Here is a 23,551-nt window from a genome sequence, read left to right on the forward strand (position 1 = left end):
TGGGTGAGTGTGAGTGGCTCGGTGGTTGAGTTCGTGGGTGGTTGAATGTTTTGGTGGTTGAATTATTGGGTGGTTGAGTGATGGGTGGGTGGGTGAATAATTACGTGGTTCGTGGGTGAGTTGCTGAGAGAGTGGCCGGGTGGTTGGGCGAGTGGGTGGGTTAGAAATTGAGTGGGTAGCATGGTGAGTGGATGTGTATGTGACTGGGTGAGTGGCTGGGTGAGTATGTGAGTGGATGGATGAGTGAGGGGGTGAGTGGGTTTGTGGATGAGTGAGTGTGTGGGTAGGAATGAAACACCACCACGCTTGGAGCGTATATTTAAACTGGGTTGGAAGGGGGGAAGGGCGCCTTGACAAAATAATTTGCATATCAAGAGGAATTTAGCATATTTATGGGAAATGCAGGTCTGTGATTAGTACTACTTGTGAAATCGTAGGAGGTGGGCGGGGGGTTTAAAGTCATATTATGCCTGTGCATTATGCAGGATTAGCAGCATCAAAGGGAGGGGATAGGGGTAGCATTAATAAAGGGATGTTAATAGTATGTAGCTGCAGTAACTAAACCACCACGTAAACAACTAAAGTATAAACTACGTAGACATCTCTAACGGCCAAACTGCCAGTGGCGCGAGACGCGGGGGCGATACAAGGTAACCACGCCCCCCCCCCCGTGATGTCACAGCCATGAGCTCCTCCCCCCATGCCCCTCCCCCTCACCCCCCATGCCCCTCCCCCTCACCCCCATGCCCCTCCCCCTCCACCCCCATGCCCCGCCCCCTCACCCCCATGTCCTCCCCCTCACCCCCCATGCCCCTCCCCCCTCACCCCATGCCCCTCCCCCTCACCCCCCATGCCCCTCACCCCCCCATGCCCCTCCCCTCCCCCCACGCCCCTCCCCCTCACCCCCCATTGCCCCTCCCCCCCCCCCATGATGCCGCACCCCCTCACCACCCCCCACCCCCCATGCCCCTCCCCCCACCCCCCCATGGCCCCTCCCCCTCACCCCCCCATGACCCTCCCCCTCACACCCCAATGCCCCTCCCCCCTCACCCACCAGCCCAATCCCCCACTCACGCCCATGCCCCTCACCCTCACCCCCCCATGCCCCTCACCCTCCTTGCCCATCCCCCTCACCCCCCATCACTCCCCCTCACCCCCCATGCCCCTCACCGGCCCCCATGCCCCACCCCCCTCACGCGCCCCCATGCCCCTCCCACCGAACCCCACCTGCCCTCCCACCTAACCCCCCCATGCCCTCACCCCCCATGCCCCTCGCCCCCTAACCCACCATGCCCCACCCCCCAACCCCCCATGGTCCCCCCTCACCCCCCACCCCCCCATTCATGCCCCCTCCCCCCTTAACACCCCCACCCATTCCCTCACCCTCCCTCACCCCCCCATGCCCCTCCCCCCTCACCCCGTCATTCCCCTCCCCCCTCACGCCCCCATGCCCCTCCCCCTCACACCCCATGCCCCACCCCCCTCACCCCCAAATTCCCCTCATCCCCCTAACCCCCCATGCCCCAACCCCCCTAACCCCCCATGCCCCACCCCCCTCACACCCCCATTCCCCTCCCCTTCCCCCCCATGCCCCTCCCCCTCACCCCCATGCCCTCCCCCTCCACCCCATCCCCTCCCCCATGCCCCCTCCCCCCTCACCCCCATGCCCCTCCCCTCCCCCTGCCCACCCCCCATGCCCTCCCCCCCACCCCATGCCCCTCCCCTCACCCCCCATGCCCCTCCCCCCCCCCCCCCTACCCCCCTGCCCCCCCTCACCCCCCATGCCCCTCCCTCACCCCCCATGCCCCTCCCCCTAACCCCCCATGCCCTCCCCCTAACCCCCCATGCCCCCCCCCTCACCCCCCATGCCCCTCCCTCACCCCCCATGCCCCTCCCCTCCCATGCCCACCCCCCTCACCCCCCATGCCCCCCCCTCACCCCCCATGCCCCACCCACTCCCCCCATGCCCCCCCCCCCCCCCCCCATGCCCCACCCCCTCACCCCCATGCCCCTCCCCCTCACCCCCATGCCCCTCCCCCTCACCCCCATGCCCCTCCCCCTCACCCCCCATGCCCCACCCACACCCCCCATGCCCCTCCCCCTCACCCCCCATGCCCCACCCCCTCCCCCCATGCCCCTCCCCCTCACCCCCCATGCCCCACCCCCCTCCCCCCGCTGCCACTTCCGCTGGGGTCGAGTGGAGGCGGCGCGCGCTGTGCATTGTGGGTGGCGAGCGGCTGGTTTGGATTCCCGCTCACGGCCACCGTCAGTGGCGAGCGAAAGCTTCTGAAGCGGCGGCTCGCTGGGCCTCCTCTGCGTCGACTCAGCCTGAAGGTGAGAACCTCGCGCGGTGTGTCCACATCAGCAGTGGCGGCGGCGGTGGGAGGAGACAGAGGAGGCGCCTGGCCCACAGCCGTCACGTTCTGCGGAGTTCACGGCGCAGCTTCAAGCAGAGCTCGGCCCTGCTGCTGCTGCTGCTGTTGTGGTTACATTATAGTTGTGGTTACATTATAGTTGTGGTTACATTATAGTTGTGGTTACATTATAGTTGTGGTTACATTATAGTTGTGGTTACATTATAGTTGTGGTTACAGTTGTTGGTCGTGGTTATTGTTGTGATTATAGTTGTGTGGTTGTTACTGTGGTGGTTGTGCAGGTGGTGGCACACGAGTTAACCCATAGCACCAGGGTCTAGCCCTCCTCTTGTACCGAGCCAGGCAGAGCAGTCGGCCCATGGCACCTGAGTCTGGCCCGTGACCTCCTCCTGCACTTAGCCTGGCACAGCCGTCAATCCATGGCACCTGGGTTATTGTGGTGACGTCACCGCCACGTAGTGGTGAATGGCGACTGTTGATGTGTGTGGGATTGTGTGTGAGTATGATGGTGAATGCGTGAGTATGATGGTGAGTATCATGGTGAGTGTGATGGTGAGTGTGATGGTGAGTGTATCATGGTTGGTGAGTAATACTGAGTGTGAGTTTGACTAAATATCTTCCCTCTCGCTGTCTCTGCTTTCCCCCCTAACTACCTCGCCTGGTATACAGGAGTTTGTAGGTTCGATCCCGACCCTGATGCCTGCTGTATATTTGGAGTTTGCGTGTCTCTGTCTCTCCCCGTGGTCGCGTTGATTTTTCTCTGGGTTCTGCGGTTTTTCTCTCCACATTAAGAAACATTCGTTTAAAGCAGGGGTCCTCAAACTTTTTAAACAGGGGGCCAGTTCACTGTCCCTCAGACCGTTGGAGGGCCGGACTATAGTTAAAAAAAACTATGAACAAATTCCTATGCACACTGCATATATCTTATTTTGAAGTGAAGAAACAAAACGGGAAAAATACAATATTTAAAATGAAGAACAAGTAAAGTTAAATCAACAAACTTGCCAGTATTTCAATGGGAAATATGGGCCTGCTTTTGGCTAATGAGATGGTCAATGTCCGGTTCCATATTTGTCACTGCTAATCGTAACAAGTGATGCAAGTGTGCATCCGTTAGTCTAGATCTGGTTGGAGATTTCAAATGTTTCATTCTGGAAAAAGTCTGTTCACAGACTTGTGCTGCCAAAGATGGTTGCCATTTTGAGTGCATGGTTCCTGAGATGAGGATATGTCTCAGAGGAGAGAGATGCATAGAAATTATGAAGGCTGCTTGACTTGAATGCGTCTTTCAGAGAGTCACAATTCTGCAGTTCAGCCAGTTCCATTTGGTAAATTGTATCCACATTTTCAATGTCAATAGAAAATGGGTTACGGAAAAGCTGTATGTCCTGTTCATGGAGATGAAGCTCTTTAAATCTAAATTGGAACTCCTTTTGCAATTTTTCCAGTGAATCCACACATGTTTTGTTTGGGAATGCAACCAATGGTTTTTCCGCTAACAGATTTTGAGTTGTGGGGAGATGGCAGAAGTTTTCCTCCTTCACTTGTTTGATGAGGAGGCCTAATTTTACTTCAAATGCTTGGACATGTGATTGCATATCACAGATGAGCTTCCCCTTTCCTTGAAGTTGCACATTGAAACTGTTGAGTAGCTCTGTTACATCTGTCAGAAAGGCAAGGTGCCATTTCCATTCTGCATCATTGAGCTCTGGTACTTCTTTGTTTTTTGAAAGCAGAAAAGCTGTAATCTGTGGAAGTAAGTCATAGAAACGTTTCAAAACTCTCCCTCGACTCAGCCAACGGACTTGTGTGTGGTACAGAACATCTTCATAGTCAACATTTAGCTCCGACAGAAATTCCTGAACTTGTCTGTGGTTTAGTGCATGACCTCTAATGAAGTTAACACAAGATACCACAATTTTCATAACAGAGTCCCACTTCAGTGATTTACTACACAGCGCTTGTTGGTGGATGAGGCAGTATATGGCTATTGGATGAGAATGGTTATGTTTGTCCATCTCTTGGTTAATGCGAGCAATTACTCATTTCTTAGACCCCACCATGCTAGGAGCACCATCAGTTGTCACACTGGCTAGTTTAGCCCAGTTCAGCTCCAAACCATTCACAGTTTGGCAAACCTTTTCATAGATATCCTCTCCTGTAGTTGTTCCTTTGATGCTTTGCAGTGCAGCAAGCTCTTCTGTGACTTCGAAATAGTCATTCGTCCCACGAATAAAAATTAAAAGTTGTGCAGAATCACGAACATCATTGCTTTCGTCGAGTGCCAAGGAAAAATAGGAAAGTTTTTTTTGTGGAGTTTTGCAAATGCTGATGCAAATTGTCTCCCATTTCTTCAATCCTCCGTGTAATTGTAGGTCCTGAAAGACTCACTGTACTAAACAAATCGGCCTTCTCTGGACACATCTCTTTGGCAACAGAAAGAAGGCATTCTTTAACAAATTCTCCCTCCACGGATGGTCTGCCAGTGCACGCTATTAGCTTGGCAACTTGAAAACTTGCTCGCAGTGATGAAATATTTAGCTGCTTCTGCTTCACAAAAGTATTTTGCTGAGTTGTTAATGTATTTTTCAGTTTTAATATTTTATCTTTTCTCACTTCTCCGACCAAACAATCATATTTATCTTTATGTTGAGTTTCATAGTGTCGACATAAATTGTATTCTTTGAACACAGACACTATATTCTGGCATATCAGACACACAGCTCTTTCCTTGTACTGCATGAAAAAGTAATCATAAGTCCACTGTTCTTTGAATATCCTACACTCCGAGTCAATTTTTCTCTTTCTTGACATCATTGTTTCCTAGGGAGTCAAAATTGCTATTAGTAAAATACCAATATATATACAGCGCTACAAAAACAATATACCTGCAATAACTTTGCCCACACAGAGACATACAAACTGCACTGCCCATCAATGCAGTCTGATTGGGGGAACTCCGCTTTTACCCCAGGCTCACACTGGTGCGGGTGCCATTAAAAAGTGAATTACATCTGCAGTTTTGTTCACAGATCGCAGTGCGGTGGGCCCAATGAGTGCCCACCGCCGCAGCTCAATCAGTGCTCACCAGCGCAGCCCAATCAGTGCCCACTAGCGCAGCTCAATCAGTGCTCATCAGCGCAGCCAAATCAGTGCTCGCCACCGCAGCCCAATGAGTGCTCACCAGCGCAGCCCAATGAGTGCTCACCAGCGCAGCCCAATGAGTGCTCACCAGCGCAGCCCAATGAGTGCTCACCAGCGCAGCCCAATGAGTGCTCACCAGCGCAGCCCAATTAGTGCTCACAAGCGCAGCCCAATTAGTGCTCACAAGCGCAGCCCAATTAGTGACCATGGGCCGGATAAATGTCCTCAGCGGGCCGCATGTGGCCCGCGGGCCGTAGTTTGAGGACCCCTGGTTTAAAGTTTTGACTTAAAACTTTCGTGACTGCAGGAATTCATATTCTTGGTTCTTTCGGTCAAGTCACGTAAATAGAAAAAAAAAATCTATTTTTTTTAAGTAAAAAGAATAAGATGAATTGAAAATAATAAAAGCAATTTATATTTATTTTATTTGCATTACTAATTTTTTGGTTTTTTATTTACGTGACTTTACCGAAAGAACCAAGAATATGAATATTCGTTTAAAGTATTTGGCTGCTATAATTTACACGTGATGATGAGCCACTTCGTTGAGCTATTATTGGTGCCAAGTCGCTTCTGAATAAGTAATATTTAAAAGTACTTTTTTTTTTAAAAAACACGCTTTAATTAAATTAAATGTACCACGACTCCAGGAAGTGGCCCCGATGCTTGCCAACGTCAGTTGAGCGTGGACAATTAGACCCAAGCCGAAACATAACATATAAAATGAATGTTTAAAACTACTTGTTTTTTATAGAATGTAATTTTGTCATCAGTATGACATAAGTATACCAAGTTTGCAGTCGATACCACATTGGGAAGTGGGTTAAAATTGAGTTGCAAGATTTGAGGATACGACAACAACAACAGAGTGAGTTAAATAAAAGCGCATAATAAAAGAGATGTTTATCTCAGTGGACCTTACCTGGTGAAATGAAAATCGTTGAGATTGTAGTCTAGTTTTATCTCTCCTTCCCGAGCACAACAACAAGCAGGAGTAGTGGGAGGAGCATTCTCCACTAACGGCGCTTGTGCCAGGATATGTACACCACAGATATCCATCACATAGAGACCCATAGAGTCATCACACATAGACCTATACACTCACTATGCACAGACCCTCAGACTTTCACAGAGAACCATAGACTCACCACAGAGACCCATAGACTCACAGAGAGACCCAAGGGCTCGCACGTGAATGTGTGGTGATTTAGTTGAAGGTGGAGGGGGGTTACCAGCCCCTCGCACCCATCCAGAACTCCCTGTGGCCACTGGTGGCTGCGGGCGACGTGAGGTTCACAGCTGGTCAGGGTTGGCGCCCCCCCCCCCAAAATGGCATCTCTCACAACCACCGCTGCATTATCAACCGTCACCATTCGCCAATAAGTGACAGTGACGTCACCACAGCGCCTGTGCCAGGCCAGGTGCACTTTGAAGCCACGTGAAGTGGCGAAGGCTCGTTGACCGGAGGTCCTGGAACAGACCCAGGTGCCATGGGTTGGCTGACTGAGATGACTGGCAGCACCACCTGTACCCTGTACTGTGCCAAATTGCTGCATATTTATCATCCGGTGTTCCGCTCGTTGTTGTGAGCGTCACTCCTCCGTTGTTGTTGGAGGGCGAGTGTCGCCAACTGCCAAGTAGAAGCATCCTTCACGAGCCTCCCCGCAGAGGCCGATCTCGACACCACTGGTACCAGTCGTCGGCAAAGCCCACTCAGCTCCACATCCTCCCGTACCGCGTCAGTCCACCTCCACTCCAGCCCATGCCGTGCCCGCCCAGCTCCCTCCATCCACCCACATACTCACTTACCGGCTTACTCACGCACTCACCCACTCATCTGCTAACGCACCCACACAGGCTACGCAAAGCATCGTGATCAATTTACACCAAAATCTACTCTCAACCACTTAAACGACATTCGTAAATGATGCGCACCCTAATCAGCCACTATGGCTGTGTGCAGGGTGTTGTGATGTCACGTAGTACGACGTTTTTCTTGCTCCCCCCCCCCCCCCCCCCCCGTTATAACGCGTTGTCTATCTATGGCCTCGTCACATTGGCCTTAATGGACGCGTGGTGATGGTGAAAGATGATTCGGCGGTGGACACTGAATTACCGGAGCCCCATTTACCATTCAGGTGACACGGGGCACGGTACGTGAAGAACCTCTTATGTCCTGTAAACAGACTTCTCTGCGTGGGATAGTTAACACCTCTTAATGCACAGACAACCGGCAACGCAGCCTCGCCTGCCGGAGGAGCTCGCTGATGATCGGACAGTGTTCAGATCTCTCAAGGATCTGTGAGCTACTCGCACACAAAGATCCCCGTGTAGCCTTTAACAGACTGTTGGGGCAAGTGCTTTATAACATCATCAAAGGGGTGCTGCAATACGATGCAATCAAAATCACCGATCAGAGATTTTCCTATATATGGTCTTTGTTGATTGTGAATCGATACTGATTGTATTGATTCCACTCAGTCGTTACAGCAGCAAGCTCAAAATGTCCGATTTTATCTGAAAATTTCTGCGTTTCACAGATCATACAAAGCAACGGTATTGATGCCTGGTTTGTATGTACTTTTTATTAAAAAACAAATGCATGTAGTCTATCAGACTTTTGTATTAAATCGCTCTGCAAAAAGTCATTTTGTATGCTAATAAATCAATGTTACGCTAATGCAAAATTTCATCATAGCCGCGACTCGGTTTACTCCGATGTGCAATGTCATCTTTATTTCGATCCTGTGAGTGTACAATTTTATATTAAACTTCATTTACTGAGTGAATACAAGACCACTTATATGATGATGTCCATTTTTATCATAGCTGTGATTCATTCAGCCATTCACTCACTCAGCCACAAACTCACTCAGCCACACACTCACTCAACGACTCACTCAACTACTCAGCCGCTCACTCACTCAGATATTCACTCACTCAACCACTCACTCACTCAATAATTAACTCAACCACTCAACCAATCATTCAACCACCCACTCACTCAATCACTCAACCATCACGCTCTCACTCACTCAACCATTCACTCACTCAGCCACTCACTCAGCCACTCACTCACTAAACCACTCACTCATTCAACCACTCGCTCACTCAACCATTTACTCACTCAACCACGCACTTGCTCACTCAAGCACTCGCTCACTCAACCACTCGCCCAACCACTCGCTCAACGACTAACTCTACCACTCACTCTCTCACTCAACCCCTCACTCAACCTTTCACTCAACCCCTCACCAAACCACTCAACGACTCACCAGAATCCTCTCGGCTTGGGGACTCACTTAACCATTCACTTAACCACTCACTCGAGCAACCACTCACTCACTTAATGACTTACTCAACCACTCAACCAATGACTTTCTCACTCACTCAGCCACTCACTCCTTCACTCAGCCACTCACTCATTTAGCCACTCACTCAGCCACACACTCAACCACTCAGCCGCGCACTCACGAAGCTACTTACTCACGAAGCTACTTACTCACTCAACCACTCACTCACTTAATCACTTACTCAGCCACTCAACCATCACTCTTTAACTCACTCAACCATTCACTCACTCAGCCACTCACTCAGCCACACACTCAACCACTCAGCCGCGCACTCACGAAGCTACTTACTCACGAAGCTACTTACTCAACCATTCACTCACTTAATCACTTACTCAGCCACTCAACCATCACTCTTTAACTCACTCAACCATTCACTCAATCAGCCACACTCACTCAACGACTCACTAACTTAACCGCTCAGCCGCTCAGTTACTCTATCTCAATCACTCAACCACTCACTCATTCAACCATTCCCGAATTCATTCAACCAGTCACTCAACCATTATGTCGCTGGACGAGTCCCACCTTGATGGGTCTGCGACATTTCTTTCCAGAGTTATTGCCAAAAAACCACAAACATCCCAGAATCCTCTCGGTTTGGGGTCCAAATGTTGTCACTTATTATATCCCATGAGAAACATCGCATCGAATAAATGTGATTGGATTCTCCCCGCCTGGACGAGCAGAATTGAATATGTAAGCATCAGGGTTTGGATCAAACCTACAACCTCCTGTATACCGGGCGAAGTAGTGAACTCGTCACCCGGGTCACCCTAATCCATTCCCGTATCTCTTCTTCTGTGTGTGTGCTACAGGCGGGTGTCTCAGATTGCCAGCACCATGTGATGGGAGCTCCAGGGCATGCTGCGTGCTCGCCAGGAGGGGCTGGGCAAGATGGCGTAGTCGCTGGAGCAGCTGCGGGCGCGGCACCGTCGCTCTCACCCTGGCGGAGTGCAGCAACACAGTGGAGCGGCACCAGCGGGACACTCTGGACAACGCAGCCAAGGTGCGCGCCAGCCACTCACTCACTCATCCACTCACTCACTCAGCCACACATACAACCACTCACTCACTCATCCACTAACTTAAACCACTCACTCAACTACTCACTCACTCAACCACTCACTCAACCATTCACTCAAACATCCACTTACTCAACCACTCAATCAATCACTCAGTCATTAACTTAACCACTCACTCAACCACACACTCATGCGCTTTAAACACTCACTCATTGGTTCAAACACTCACTCATTCAAATACTCATTAAACCACTCACTAATTCACTCAACGACTCACTCACTGAACCACTCACTCGCTCACTCAACCACCCGCTCGCTCACTGAACCAATCGCTCCATAAATCACTCATTCAGCCACTCACTCAACCATTCACTCACTCACTCACTCAGCCACTCACTCAACCAATCAATCACTCAATCATGAATTAAACCGCTCACTCACTCAACCCCTTACACACAGGCTCATCACCTGTGTCTCAACCATCTTACTGAGTAACATAACTCTTTTTTTAGAAGTGACCTGGCCACAAGTGATAGGTCAACAACGTGCCTTATGTGGAAATATATAGCAGCCAACTACTCTAAATGCCTGTTTCTAAATGTGTAGGGAAAATCCAGAGGACCAGAATAAAAATCCACTTGACCACGGAGAGAACATGCAAACTCCAAATACACAGGTGTCAGGGTTGGGATCTAACCGACAACCTCCTGTATACCAGACGAGGTAGTTAACATTGTATCCGGGCAAGCCGTACATCGAGCTGGAGTGGACCATGCGGCCCATCCCTATCGCGTGAGTGGCTCCCACTGTTGTTATTGTGTTCATATGTGTGTGGTCTGCTTGTGTGTATGCGTGTGCCGCACTGCGCTATGAACCCAACATGACCAGGCTGTTGCCCCGCTCGCCCGACTCGTTGAGAGGCTTGCCCACCCCCCAGGGCGTTGTCGTGAAGATACCGCTGGGAGGAAGAATATCTCACAATACTGGAAGAGGTGAGGACTACACATAGAGTGGGTGATTAACTGGGTGGGTCTGTGAGTGAGTTGGTGGGTGAGTCAATGGGTGAGTCGGTGGGTGAGTGGGTGAGTGAGTGTGTTAGAGATTGAGTGGGTGGTGGGTGATTGTGTGAATTAGTGGGTGGGTGAGTGAATGGTTTGAAGTGAGTGAGTGGGTGAGGGAGTGGCTGAGAGGTGGGTTGGTGAGTGGATGAGAAAATTGGTGGGTTAGAGATTGAGTGGGTGGGTAACTAGGTGATTGGGAGGGTGAGTGGGTGAGTGGCTTAATGGGTGAGTAAGTCGGTGGGTGAGTAGGTGAGTACCTGGATAAGTAAGTGAGTGTATGGGAGCATGAGTGGGTGGATGGTTGACTAGGTGGGTGAATAGGTGAGTGGGTGGTGGGTGGGTGAATTATTGAGTGACTGTGTGAGTGAGTGCGTGGGTAGGTCAGTGCGATATTGTGTGGGGGAGTGGGTGAGTGAGGGGTTGAGTGAATAGGTTAATGGGCGGGTGAGTAGATTGTTGGGTGAGTGGGTGGTGGGTGAGTCAGTTAGTGGGTGGGTGAGTGAATATCGAAGGTTGAGCAGGTGAGTTAGTGTGTGATTGGGTGCGTGGGTGAATCAAAGAGTGGGGCACCACGGTGGCGACATGTTAACTACCTCACCTAGTATACAGGATTTTGTGAATTCGATCCCATCCCTTGCACCTGTATATTTGGAGTTGGCATGTTCTCCCTGTGGTCGTGTGGATTTTTCTCTGGGTCCTCCAGGTTTTCTCTCCATATTTAAAATCAACATTCATTTAGAGGATGTGGCTGCAATGAATGTCTCCATGATAATCCACTTCGTTAACCTATCATTTGTAACCAGGTCACTTCTGAAAAATATTAATTTAGTTATCTGAACCTTTTCTGGTAAAATAAAAAGATATTGTTTAATTTAGTTTATTGGGTGGGTGAGTGGGTAGGTGGGTTATTGAGTGATTTGGTGGGTAGGTTAGAGATTGAGCGGGTGAATGGGTGGGTGTGTGAGTGGGGGTGTGATTAGTTGAGTAGGTGAGTGGGTGAGTAAATTGTTGAGTGAGTGGATTAGAGATTGAGTGGGTGGCAGGGTGAGTGGGTTTGTGAGTGGATTGGTGGGTGTTTGAATGGGTGAGTGGGTGGAGTGCCGTGGTGGCGAGCTGTTAACTACCTCGCCTTTTATACAGGAGGTCGTGAGGTCGATCCCGACCCTGACACCTGTATATTTGCATGTTCTCCCCATGGTTCCGTGGAATTTTCTCCAGGTGCTCCGGGTTCTCCCTCCACATTTAAAAACATGCAATTATAGAATTTGGCTGCTATCACTTTATACGTGAAAAGCCACGTAATTGAGTTGAATATTTCTGGTCAAATGGTTTTTGAAAAATATCTATATAGCTGAGTGCCTTACCTGGTAAAATAAAAAAGCGTAATTTTCATTTAGTGTGCAAAGGAGTGGCTGGGTCGGTGAGTGGATGAGTGAGTGCGATGTTTGATGGGTGTTTTATTTAACTTTTATTAATTTACATTTTTTTTACCTACGTGACTTTACCGAAAAAACCTAAGAATAGTTTAATGGGTAGTAGGTCAGTGGTGGGGTGAGTGAGTGTGGGCTAGAGATTGAGTGGGTGGCTTGGTGAGTGGGTGAGTGTGTGCTTGGCTCGGTGGTTGAATGAATGGATGGTTGAGTTAGTGGGTGGGTGTTTGAGTGTGTGTTATCGTGGGTGGGAGAGTCAGAGAGTGGAGTGCCATGTTGGCAAATTGTTAACTATCTTGCCTGGTATTTTTAAGTTCGTAGGTTCGATCCAAACCCTGCTTCTCAAAACAGTCTATATAGCTTAGTGGGCCTTACCTGGGGAATTTTTTTTTTTGATTTAGTTAAGGGTGTTGGTGAGTGGGCAGGTGGGTGAGTGCATCAGTGTGGGTTTGAGATTGAGTGGGTGGCTTGGTGAGTGGGTAAGTTCGAGTGACTCAGTGGTTGAGTTTGTGGCTGGTTACGTTAATAGGTGATTAAATTAATGGGTGGGTCAATAATTACGTTGGTAGTGGGTGAGTGGCTGAGGGAGTAGGCGGGTGGTTGGCTGGGTGGGTGGGTGAGTAGGTGGGTTATAAATTGAGTAGGTGGCAGGGTGAGTGGATCTGAAAGTGGGTGAGTGAGTAGGTGCATGGCTGGGTGAGTTAGTGACTGGATGGATGAGTGAGTGGGTGAGTGTGTGGGTGCAGGGATGTGTGGGTGGGTGAGTGTGTGTGGGTAGGAGGTTAGGTGGATAGTGCGTGAATGGGTGGTTTAGAAATTGAGTGAGTGGGTTAGTCACTGGGTGAGTGAGTAGATGGGTGGGTTTGTGAGCTTTGGTTAAGAGATTGAGTCAGTAGCAGGGTTGGTGTGTGGTTTAGAGATTGAGTGTGTGGTTGGGTGAGTGGGTGGTGTGTGGTTGGGTGAGTGGGTGGTTGGGTGAGTGGGTGGGTTAGAGATTGAGTGGCTCGGTGAGGGAGTATTGGGTGGGTGAAGTGAGTTGGTGGGTCGGTGAGTGCGTGGGTGGGTGATTCAGTAAGTGGGTGAGTGAGGGGTTTGGTGAGCGATGGGTTGAGTGGGTGTGTTATTTGTTCGTGAGTTTGTGGGTGGGTGAGTGGGTCAGTTAGTGATTGGGTGAGTAAGTGGGTGGGTGAGCAAGTGAGTGAATGGGTGTGTTGGTAGGTGAGTGTGTAGCTTGGTGAGTGGTCGTAGGGTGAGTGGGTGGGTGAGAAAGTGGTTAACTGAGTGAATGGTTGGGTGGGTGGGTGAGTTGTTGACTGAGTGGAGTCAGCGAGTGGGTGGGTTAGTTGATGTGGGAGGTTGAGTGGGTAAATTAGTGTGTGAGTGAGTGGATGGGTGAGTCGGAGAGTGAGGCGCCAAGGTGGTGAGACGTGCACTGCCTCGCCTGGTATACAGGAGGTTGTGGATTCGATCCTGACTCTGTCGCCTGTATATTTGGAGTTTGCATGTTCTACACATGGTCGCGTGGATTTTGCTGCAGGTCCTCCGGGTTTTCCCCTCTGCATTTAGAATCAACATGCGTTTAGAGGATTTGGCTGCAATACATGTCTATGTGATAAGCCACTTCGTTTATCTATAATTTGTTCACAGGTCTATTCTGAAAAGGATCTATATAGCTCAATGGGCCTTACCTGGGGAAATAAAAAGTAGTTTAGTTTAGGGGGTAGGTGGCTCGTTGGGTCGGTAGGTCTGTTGCAGGTCAAGTAGGTGGCAGGGTGAGTGGGTGAGTAGGTCAGTGGCAGGGTGAGTGGGTGGACTGGTGAGTGTGTGAGTTAGAGATAGAGTGGGTGGATGGGTGGGTGTATGATTGGGAGAGTGAAATGGTGAGTGGATGGGTGAATGAATTGTTGAGTGAGTGAGTCAGTGAGTGGGTGTGTAGGTGGGTGGTTAGCAAGGTGTGTGGGTCTTTGAGTGGGTATGTGGCTGAATGGGTATGTGGCTGAATGGGTATGTGGCTGAATGGGTATGTGGCTGAATGGGTATGTGGCTGAATGGGTATGTGGCTGAGTGGGTATGTGGCTGAGTGGGTATGTGGCTGAGTGGGTATGTGGCTGAGTGGGTATGTGGCTGAGTGGGTATGTGGCTGAGTGGGTATGTGGCTGAGTGGGTATGTGGCTGAGTGGGTATGTGGCTGAGTGGGTATGTGGCTGAGTGGGTATGTGGCTGAGTGGGTATGTGGCTGAGTGGGTATGTGGCTGAGTGGGTATGTGGCTGAGTGGGTATGTGGCTGAGTGGGTATGTGGCTGAATGGGTATGTGGCTGAATGGGTATGTGGCTGAATGGGTATGTGGCTGAATGGGTATGTGGCTGAATGGGTATGTGGCTGAGTGGGTATGTGGCTGAGTGGGTATGTGGCTGAAGTGGGTATGTGGCTGAATGGGTATGTGGCTGAAGTGGGTATGTGGCCTGAATGGGTAGGTTAGTGGGTGGCTGCGAGTCAGAGAGTGGAGCCCCATGGTGGCGAGATGTTAACTACCTTACCTTTTGTAAAGGAGGTTGTGGGTTCGGTCTCGATCTTGATGCCTGTATATTTGGAGTTTGCATGTTGTCCTCGTGGTTCATGGATTTTTCTCCGAGACCTCTGGGTTTTTTGTGGCCACGTTGCTTCTGAATAAGATCTGTATAGCTCTGTGGGCCTTGCCTTGTAAAAAACAAAATTTAGTTTACAGTTAGGTGAGTGGGTATTTGAGTGCGTAGGTGGGTGAGTGAGTTGGTGGGTGGTTAGGTTAGTAGGTGAGGGGCTGGGTGAGTGAGTTGTTGGGTTAGATATGGAGTAGGTCATAGTGTGAGTGGGTGGGTTGGTGCGTGAGTTGGTCAGGGAGTGGGTGGGTGAGTTAATGGGTGGGTTGTTGGGTGAGTGAGTTAGTGAGTGCATTTGCAGGTGGGTGCGTGGATGATTGGTTTAGTGAGTGGGTTAGAAATTGAGTGCGTGGCAGGGTGAGTGGGTTTGTGAGTCGGTTAGTGGGTGTCTTTAGTAGTTGAGTGGGTGAGTCAAAGAATTGAGCGCCACGGTGGCAAGATGTTAACTACCTCGCCTACTATACAGAATGTTGTGGGTTCGATCCCAACCCTGACGCCTGTATATTTCACTCCACATGTAGAAACATGTAATAAGAGGAATTGGGTGCAATAAATGTATACAGCGACTTTGTTGAACCATCATTTGTGGCGAGGATGCTTCTGAAAATAATCTTTATAGCTCAGTGGGCCTTACCTGGTAAAAGAATATCTCACATTACCAGAAGAGGTAAGGACTACATATAGAGTGGGTGATTAACTGGGTGGGTCTGTGAGTGTGGGTCAGTGATCGAAGAAGTAGGTGAGTGAGTGTGTTAGAGATTGTGGGTGATAGGGTAAGCCATGGGTGACGTGAGTGGGTGTGTTGTTTGGGAGTGAATAGACAAGTGGTTGGGTGAGTTAGTGGGTGGCTGAGTGGGTGGGTGGGTGAATGGGTTTAGAGATTGAGTGGGTGGTGGGTGGTTGGGTGAATGAGTGGGTGGGTGGGTTTGTGAATGTTTGAGGTGAGTGAGTGGGTGGGTCAGCGCAAGAGTGGGTGTGGGAGTGGGTGAGAGGTGGGTTGGTGAGTTGGTGAGAGGATTAGTGAATTGGTGGGTTCGAGATTGCGTGGCTGAGTGAGTCGGTTGGAGATTGAGTGGGTGGCAGGGTAAGTGGGTGGGTTGCTTAATGTGTGTGTGAGTGGGTGGATGAATAGGTGAGTGGACAGGTGCATGGTTTAGTGGGTGGGTGAATAAAGTGAGTGGGTGGGTGAGTGGATTGTTGCGTGAATGTGTGGGTGGTTGAGTTTTTGGGTAGATGGGTGTGTGAATATGGGAGGAGAGTTCGTGTGTTAGTGGGTGGGTGAATCGGAGAGTGAGGCACCATGGTGCCGAGATGTTAACTACCTCGCCTAGTATACAGGAGGTTGTGGATTTTATCCCAGCCCTTCCGCTTGGATATTTGGAGTTTCTATGTTCTCCCCGTGGTCGTGTGGAATTTTCTCCAGGTTGTCCCTCCACATTTGAACATGCATTTATATAATTTGGTTGCAATAACATTCTACGTGAAAAGCCACTTAATTGAACTGTCATTTGTGCTGAGGTGGCTTCCGACAAAGATCTATAGCTCAGGGCCTTACCCAGTAAAATGAAAAACAATTAAATATTTGTTTATTGTGTGGATGAGTGGGTGCGTGCGTGCGTGGGTGGGTGCGTGGGTGGGTGCGTGGGTGGATGGGTTGATGCGTCGTAGGTGAGTCGCTGAGTGAGTGAGTGGTTGGGTGCATGAGTGTGAGTTAGAAATTGAGTGGGTGGCTTAGTGAGTGGGTCAGTGTATGAATGGCTCAGTAGTTGAGTGAGTGAGTGGGTGATTGAATGAGTGGGTGAGTGTGTGGGTTAGTGGGTGGGAGAGTCAGACAGTGGGGCGCCATGGTGGCGAGATGTTAACTACCTCGCCTGGTATGCAGAAGGTTGTGGGTTTGATCCTGACCCTGACACCTGTATATTTCCCTCCACATTTAAAATCAACTGCAATACATGTCATTAGCCACTTCGTTGACCTATAATTTTTAACCAGGTCATTTCTGAAAAAGATGTTTAGCTCTGTCGGCCTTACCTGGTAAAATAACCACAATTTAGATTTAGTTTAGTGTGTTGGTGAGTGGGCGGGTGAGTGCGTGGGTGGGTGGGTGAGTGGGTGAGTGTGAGTGGCTCGGTGGTTGAGTTAGTGGGTGGTTGAGTTAGTGGGTGGTGGAATGTTTTGGTGGTTGAATTATTGGGTGGTTGAGTGATGGGTGGGTGGGTGAATAATTACGTGGTTAGTGGGTGAGTTGCTGAGGGAGTGGTTGGGCGAGTGGGTGGGTTAGAAATTGAGTGGGTGGCATGGTGAGTGGATGTGTATGTGACTGGGTGAGTAGGTGAGTGGCTGGGTGAGTATGTGAGTGGATGGATGAGTGAGGGGGTGAGTGGGTTTGTGGATGAGTGAGTGTGTGGGTAGGAGGTTATGTGGGGAGTGAGTGGGTTAGTGACTGGGTGAGTTGTAGTTGAGATTGTCAGTTTAAAAGTGAGTTGGTGGGTTAGAGATTGACTGGCTCGGTGAGTGAGTACTGGGTGGGTTAGTGAGTTGTTGGGTGGGTGAGTGTTAGTGGGTGGATGATCGACTGGGTGGGTGGTTGAGTGAGGAGATGGGTGGGTGGGTTGCAGTGACTTGTGGTGAGGTCAATGGCTGGGGAGGCACTGGCTTGTGTCAGAGCCAGATTCACACACTGAGGGGGACGTGGCCTCACGGAGGGGGGCGTGTTAGATGCATCCCCCTCAGTGAGGCAAATGTGATGGCTGCCTCCCCTGGTGCTTTTTCATTGCAGTTTCATGACGAGACCAGCGAGCCTAAATATCTTTATACACATACGTGAAATAAGTTACCTGGAGTATGGAAGGCGAGGACATGAAATGAAGGGGTCTACAAACATTACATTGGTGACATACTGTGATAGTAACAGGCACGCGCTTATTGCCCGCGCTCCATCCAGTAACTGAGGGGTTGCGTAATCAGGGGAGGCTGAGCTCGTCGCTGCCTCACCTCTCGTCTCTTCCTGTATTTGCAGCGGACCTTCGCAAATTTGGCGATTTTGACTATAAAAATGGAATCGTACAGAAATGACATTTATAACACAGATCAGTGGAAAAATCTTTAATTTTATTTCATTATTCTCTTTTTTTTACTTTTCATAACAACTATTGTCATTGGAGTATGACAGGTGAGGCTCTGCCTCGTCGCTGGTGGGTTGGTAGGTTGGTGAGGAAGTGAGAGGGTTAGTGGGTACGAGATTGAGTGGGTGGCTGGCTGAGTGGTTGAGAAGATGGGTGTGCGATTTCATGGGTGAGTGAGTCGGTGAGTGAGTGGGTGAGTGGGTTTTTGTATGGGTGAGTGCTTCAGTGAGTTCATGAGTGAGTGGATGGGTTATTGAGTGAGAGGGTGGGTATTTGAGTAAGTGGTGTGTGTGAATAGGTGACTGGGTGGGTGTTTGAGTGAGTGAGTCATAGAATGGAGCGCCACGGTGGTGAGATGTTAACTACCTTGCCTAGTATACAGGAGGTCATGGAATTGATCCCGACCCTTCCGCCTGTATATTTCGAGTTTGCATCTTCTCCCTGTGGTCACGTGGATTTTTCTCCGGGTCCTCGGGGTTTTACCTCTGCATTGAGAATAAACTTGCATTCAGAGGATTTGGCTGCAATGCATGTGTAAGTGATAAGCCACTTTGTTTACCTGTAATTTGTAACAAGGTCGCTTTTGAAAAAGATCTATATAGCTCTGTGGGCCTTAGCTGGTACAATGAGAAATAGTTAAGTTTTCGTTTATTGGGTGGGTGAGTGGTTGGTGGGTGATTGATTGAGTGGGTGGTTGGGTTGGTGGGTGAGTGTTTGAGTTAGAGAGTGGGTGGGTGGATGGGTGGGTGTGTGAGTGGGGGAGTGAATAGGTGAGTGGGTGGGTGAGTGGAGTCTAGAGTGAGTGAGTGAGTGGGTTGGTAGGTGGGTCGTTGAGTTAATGAGTGGGTGTGTAGGTGGGTGCACAGGTATGTTCTTGAGTGGCTGTGTGTGTGCATGAGCAAGTGAGTTAGCGGTTGAGTGGGTGGCAGAGTGAGTGGGTGAGTGTGTGTGTGTGGGTGGCTTTCGTAGTTTAGTGGTTGGGTGAGTCAGATAGTGAGGCGCCACAGTGGCGAGATGGAAACCCCCTCGCGAAAGCCGACGTGTTAAACTGGTATATTGGAATTCGTAGGTTTGACCTCAACCCTGATGTCTGTATATTTGGAGTTTGCATCTTCTCTCGTGGTCACGTCGATTTTTCTCTGATTCCTTCGTGTTTGTTTAACACGTAGACTTTCGCGACCAATATCATCCATAATAGAGGTTTCTTTTTTTTTTAGATTTGAAGCTTTCGTGACTGCAAGGATTCATATTCTTAGGTTTTTTTCGGTAAAGTCACGTAGGTAAAACATTAAAATTAATAAAAGTAAAATAAAATAAAAATCACGACGTTTCGGAGGCAACACAAGCTTCCGTCTTCAGGTGGAACCGTCACAGCCACGACAGCTGTATCAAGTAAATGAGAGATTGCAGGAGCTACCACTCCGTTTATATAATGGTTGGAAAGGGGGGGGGGGGGGAAGGGCCAAGTACAGCACACTTTTTATTAATATGGTAAGGTGAGGCTTAAGAGGGTGAGCCTTTGTTATGGAGAGGTACGGTTTGTGACTCAACCTGTGACAAGGAGACAACAACTAAACATGGTAAACCTGTAATAGTTGTCTGTCAAATAAGATTGGCCAAATAAGTGTAGTTAAATCTTTTTTGCATGGTTAATCACATCTTTCCAATGATTACTCAGTTTGTAACCATCATCACGGTTGAAATTATGTCTGTGTTTGTATATTTGTATGGCTTCGTGTACAAACCTTTGATGGTAGCCAGGAGGTTTGCAGAGAACCTTGGTCTCGGAAAAGACAATTTCATCAGAGCCCACCGAGTTGTAGCAATGATCGGCAACGGCCGAAGAATCAGTTCTGCCGTGTTTCAGATCTGACTTGTGCTCGCGGACACGATCAGAAACATGACGTTTCGTTTCTCCAATGTAGCAATCACCACAAATGCAACTCAATTTGTAGACTCCAGGATACTGTAAGTCAGGAACGACATCCTTCACAGATGGAAGCAGATCACGGATTTTATGCACTGTACTGAATCGGACTTGGATCTTATGTTTGTTTAGAATTTTGGAGATCTTTTTGGTCACGCCTGCTATGTATGGTAACGTGATAGTTTTGGTCGGAGTTTCATGTGGCTGTTTCTGTGTGGTGGGAGAAACAGCTTGGCAGATAGTGCGGTCAGAGTATCCGTTCATCCTGAGGGCCCGATGTACATGTCTTAATTCACCGGCCAGGTGGTGTTGGTCAGAAATGCCATGGGCTCTGTGGTATAGCGTTTTGATGAGAGAATTCTTTTGAGATGGGTGGTGGGGGGAATCCGGTTTCAAGTAGGAATCTGTGTGGGTGGCTTTCCTGTAGACAGAATGTCCCAAGGATCCGTCAGGCCTCCTCTCAAACAGAATATCCAAGAATGGTAGTTTACCGTCTTTCTCCACTTCCATGGTGAATCTGATGGATGGGTGTCTAGAATTGATGTGGTCCAAGAAGTGGTTCAATGCTGGGAGGCCATGTGGCCAGATGACGAAAGTGTCATCCACATACCTCTTCCACAGGGAAGGGCGCAGGGTGGATGTCTGGATGGCGTCTGATTCAAACTTTTCCATGAACATGTTGGCTATAACTGGTGACAAGGGGGAGCCCATAGGGGTACCCTCATTCTGTTTGTAGAAGGTGCCATTCCAGGTAAAATAGGTGTTGGTGAGGCAATGCCTAACCAGCGCAGGTACATCCGAATTCAATCCATGTTGGACTAAGTCCTCAATTATTGTTAGGGTGTCCGGTACTGGGACTTTGGTGAACAAAGATACTACATCAAAGCTGACGAGGATGTCATCAGGAGATAGTACCATGTCATTAACCATAGAGACTAATTGGGTTGAGTTGAGGCAGCCAGGACCATTATTAAAATGCAAATTAAGTTATAACATTTTTGACGTGCGTTTTTCTGGATTTTGTTGTTGTTATTCTGTCTTTCACTGTTCAAATAAACCTACCATTAAAATTATAGACTGATCATTTCTTTGTCAGTGGGCAAACGTACAAAATCATCAGGGGATCAAATACTTTTTTCCCTCACTGTAAACCCAAAACCCTATAAACCCCTAACCCTCTAAACCCCTTTACCATCTAAACTCCTTTACCCTTAAACCCCTTTACCCTGAAAACCCTAACCCTCTAAAACCCTGTACCCCAAATAGCCTAATCCTCTAAACACCTAACCCTCTAAACCCCAACCCTCTAAACCCCTAACTCTCGAATCCCCTCAACCCCTAAACCCTATAACCCTCAAAATCCCTAAACCTCGAAACCCCTTATCCCTGAAATAACCCGAAACCTCTAAACCCTTAACTTTATAAATCCCTAACCCTATAAACCCCTAACCCTTTGTGTGGAATGTGGTGGGGGTGGGATCATGGGGTGGGTGGGTGCAGGGTGTGTGTGGTGTGTGTGGTGTGCGGTGGGTGGTGGGTATCACAGGGGGGTGAATGGGTGCAGGGTGTGTGTGGTGGATATGGTGATAGTGGTTGTGGTTCACAACGATCCGTAACCACCACCACCACCTCTACTGTGTGGTGGACCGGCCACCACACAGCAGCACGCGTCGGAGGAGTGAACAGATGGTTCTCCCTATGCGGGCCAGACTCCCTCGCTTCCTCTTCTCCTCCTGCATCATCATCACCTGATCCTCTTTCCTTGTCATCTCTTTCTCCACCATCTTCTCCACCAATGTCTCCTCCACCTGCACCACCATCTCATCCTCCTGCTCCTTCGTCCATACCTCCTCTGTCTCCCCCCTCATCTCCTCTTCTTCCTGCACCACCAGCTTTTGCACCAGGGTCTCCTCCTCCTGCACCAGCAGCTCCTCCACCAGGGTCTCCTCCTCCTGCACCACCAGCTCCTCCACCAGGGTCTCCTCCTACACCAACAGCTCCTCCACCGGAGTCTCCTCTTCCTCCACAACAACCGTCAGCCATTTAGAGGCCTGGGCAAGCGTGGAGGATGGGGGCAGCGCCGGCTCCGCTCTGTAAAGAGATGCGCACGACACCGTTCCAACTTCCTGCTACAACAGAGATCGCACTCTCCCCCCCCCCCCCACCATCGTGCGGAGATAGATTAACCAGGTTAATAACGATGCTGCAGTAACGCAGCATACCTTTGCCCATCGTGGGTCTGGTTACAAAATGGGCATTAGTCTTGCGATATCACACTGGATGAAAGGCTACATGGCAAATATATGGCTGCTTCATTATTTGTCCTCACCCAGAAACCAATTATAAAAATACATCTGTATATAACCGAATGTACACGTGGGGTTTGAACTGTACATGTGTTCGTTGGCAGGCGGCGGGGCTGGAACTCACAGAGGGACCTGGGTTTGATGCCCAAACTTGGGCCACTTTCTCCGTGTGGAATGTGGAGTGTGTTCTACCCCTCCCCCCCCCAGTTTTATCCTGCATTGGTTTCCAAAATCAGAATAAATTATTTAGACTGGATGAAGAGGAATCCGATAAGCTATGAAGCTCTTCTTTCACAGATATGCAGTTGAGGCACAGGGTCAGCAAGTTACAACAACAAACAAAAGAAAATGAGTGCAACGTGTAAAAATGTAAGCAAGTCACAAAATAACTGAGCATATAAGCACAAAGTACGTAAAATCCTGCCAGTTTTTCAACACTAAATACAAATGTAGGGGTTGTTACGGGGAGAAAGGCGGACAAACACAAGGGTGTCTGGACCCACACACGGGTGTCTACATCCACGTCCGCATCGGTTAACCCTGGGGGGGCATGGGGGTGCTGTGATCCCCCATAGTCCCACCCCTCGGAGAGGATTCTTATAAAAGGCGGGGAGCCAGAGGGCTCGAGGCCAGTGTGTGAGAAGCTTACCAGTGAAGACTGACGACCGGCAGAATAGGCCCTGGAACTCCCCTGGCTCGCTGTCCTTGTCAGGGCCGAGCAGGGCAAGTGGCGCGGCCCCAAGAGCTCCAGGAGCGCTGCTCTTGTAAGAGCACGGCCTGGTTAGCTGGGTGCCGGGATCCGTGCTTGACCAGGGCCGGATCAGATAGCCTCCCCTAGCACTCATAGCGGAGGACTGGGAATAGGAGAAGTCAGGGGATAGTGCTAGGGGTGTTTCCCATTGAGTACGGGTGAAGGCGCTGTTGCCCCTTCAAGTATTGTTACCGCCTTTTGGTTAAATAAAAGAGTGTGCCTCAACTACGTCGTCTGTCTCCCTGATAACTCACTACACTTGTGTAGGGGTGTTAAAGAGAGGGCCCGTTATGCATGGCAGCCTATGGAAAACAAACAGTGGGCGGGGCTACGTAAGTGCACGAGGAGGTGCCCTCTACGACGTCCGAGCCAGACACCCTGGGGGGGGCTGGTTCGAACGTTATGATCCCCTGGGGCCCC

At 49.7% G+C, this 23,551-nt stretch overlaps 1 protein-coding gene across 1 annotated transcript in view; it reads left to right on the forward strand.

Moving 5' to 3' along the window:
* The first annotated feature begins 2,158 nt into the window (after window positions 1-2,158).
* The window catches only part of LOC133338994 (uncharacterized), a 227,763-nt gene continuing 206,370 nt past the window's right edge, over window positions 2,159-23,551 (forward strand). Inside the window, exons 1-3 of the mRNA XM_061547132.1 lie at window positions 2,159-2,334; window positions 9,688-9,878; window positions 10,783-10,886. Coding sequence (XP_061403116.1) covers window positions 9,718-9,878; window positions 10,783-10,886 — 265 coding nt within the window. The 5' untranslated portion in view covers window positions 2,159-2,334; window positions 9,688-9,717. The remainder of the gene's footprint in view (window positions 2,335-9,687; window positions 9,879-10,782; window positions 10,887-23,551) is intronic.

The sequence above is a fragment of the Lethenteron reissneri genome, unplaced genomic scaffold, assembly GCF_015708825.2.
Source record: "Lethenteron reissneri isolate LAM-NWPU_2019-01 unplaced genomic scaffold, ASM1570882v1 scaffold_1639, whole genome shotgun sequence".
In the NCBI taxonomy this organism is placed as follows: Eukaryota; Metazoa; Chordata; class Hyperoartia; order Petromyzontiformes; family Petromyzontidae; genus Lethenteron; species Lethenteron reissneri.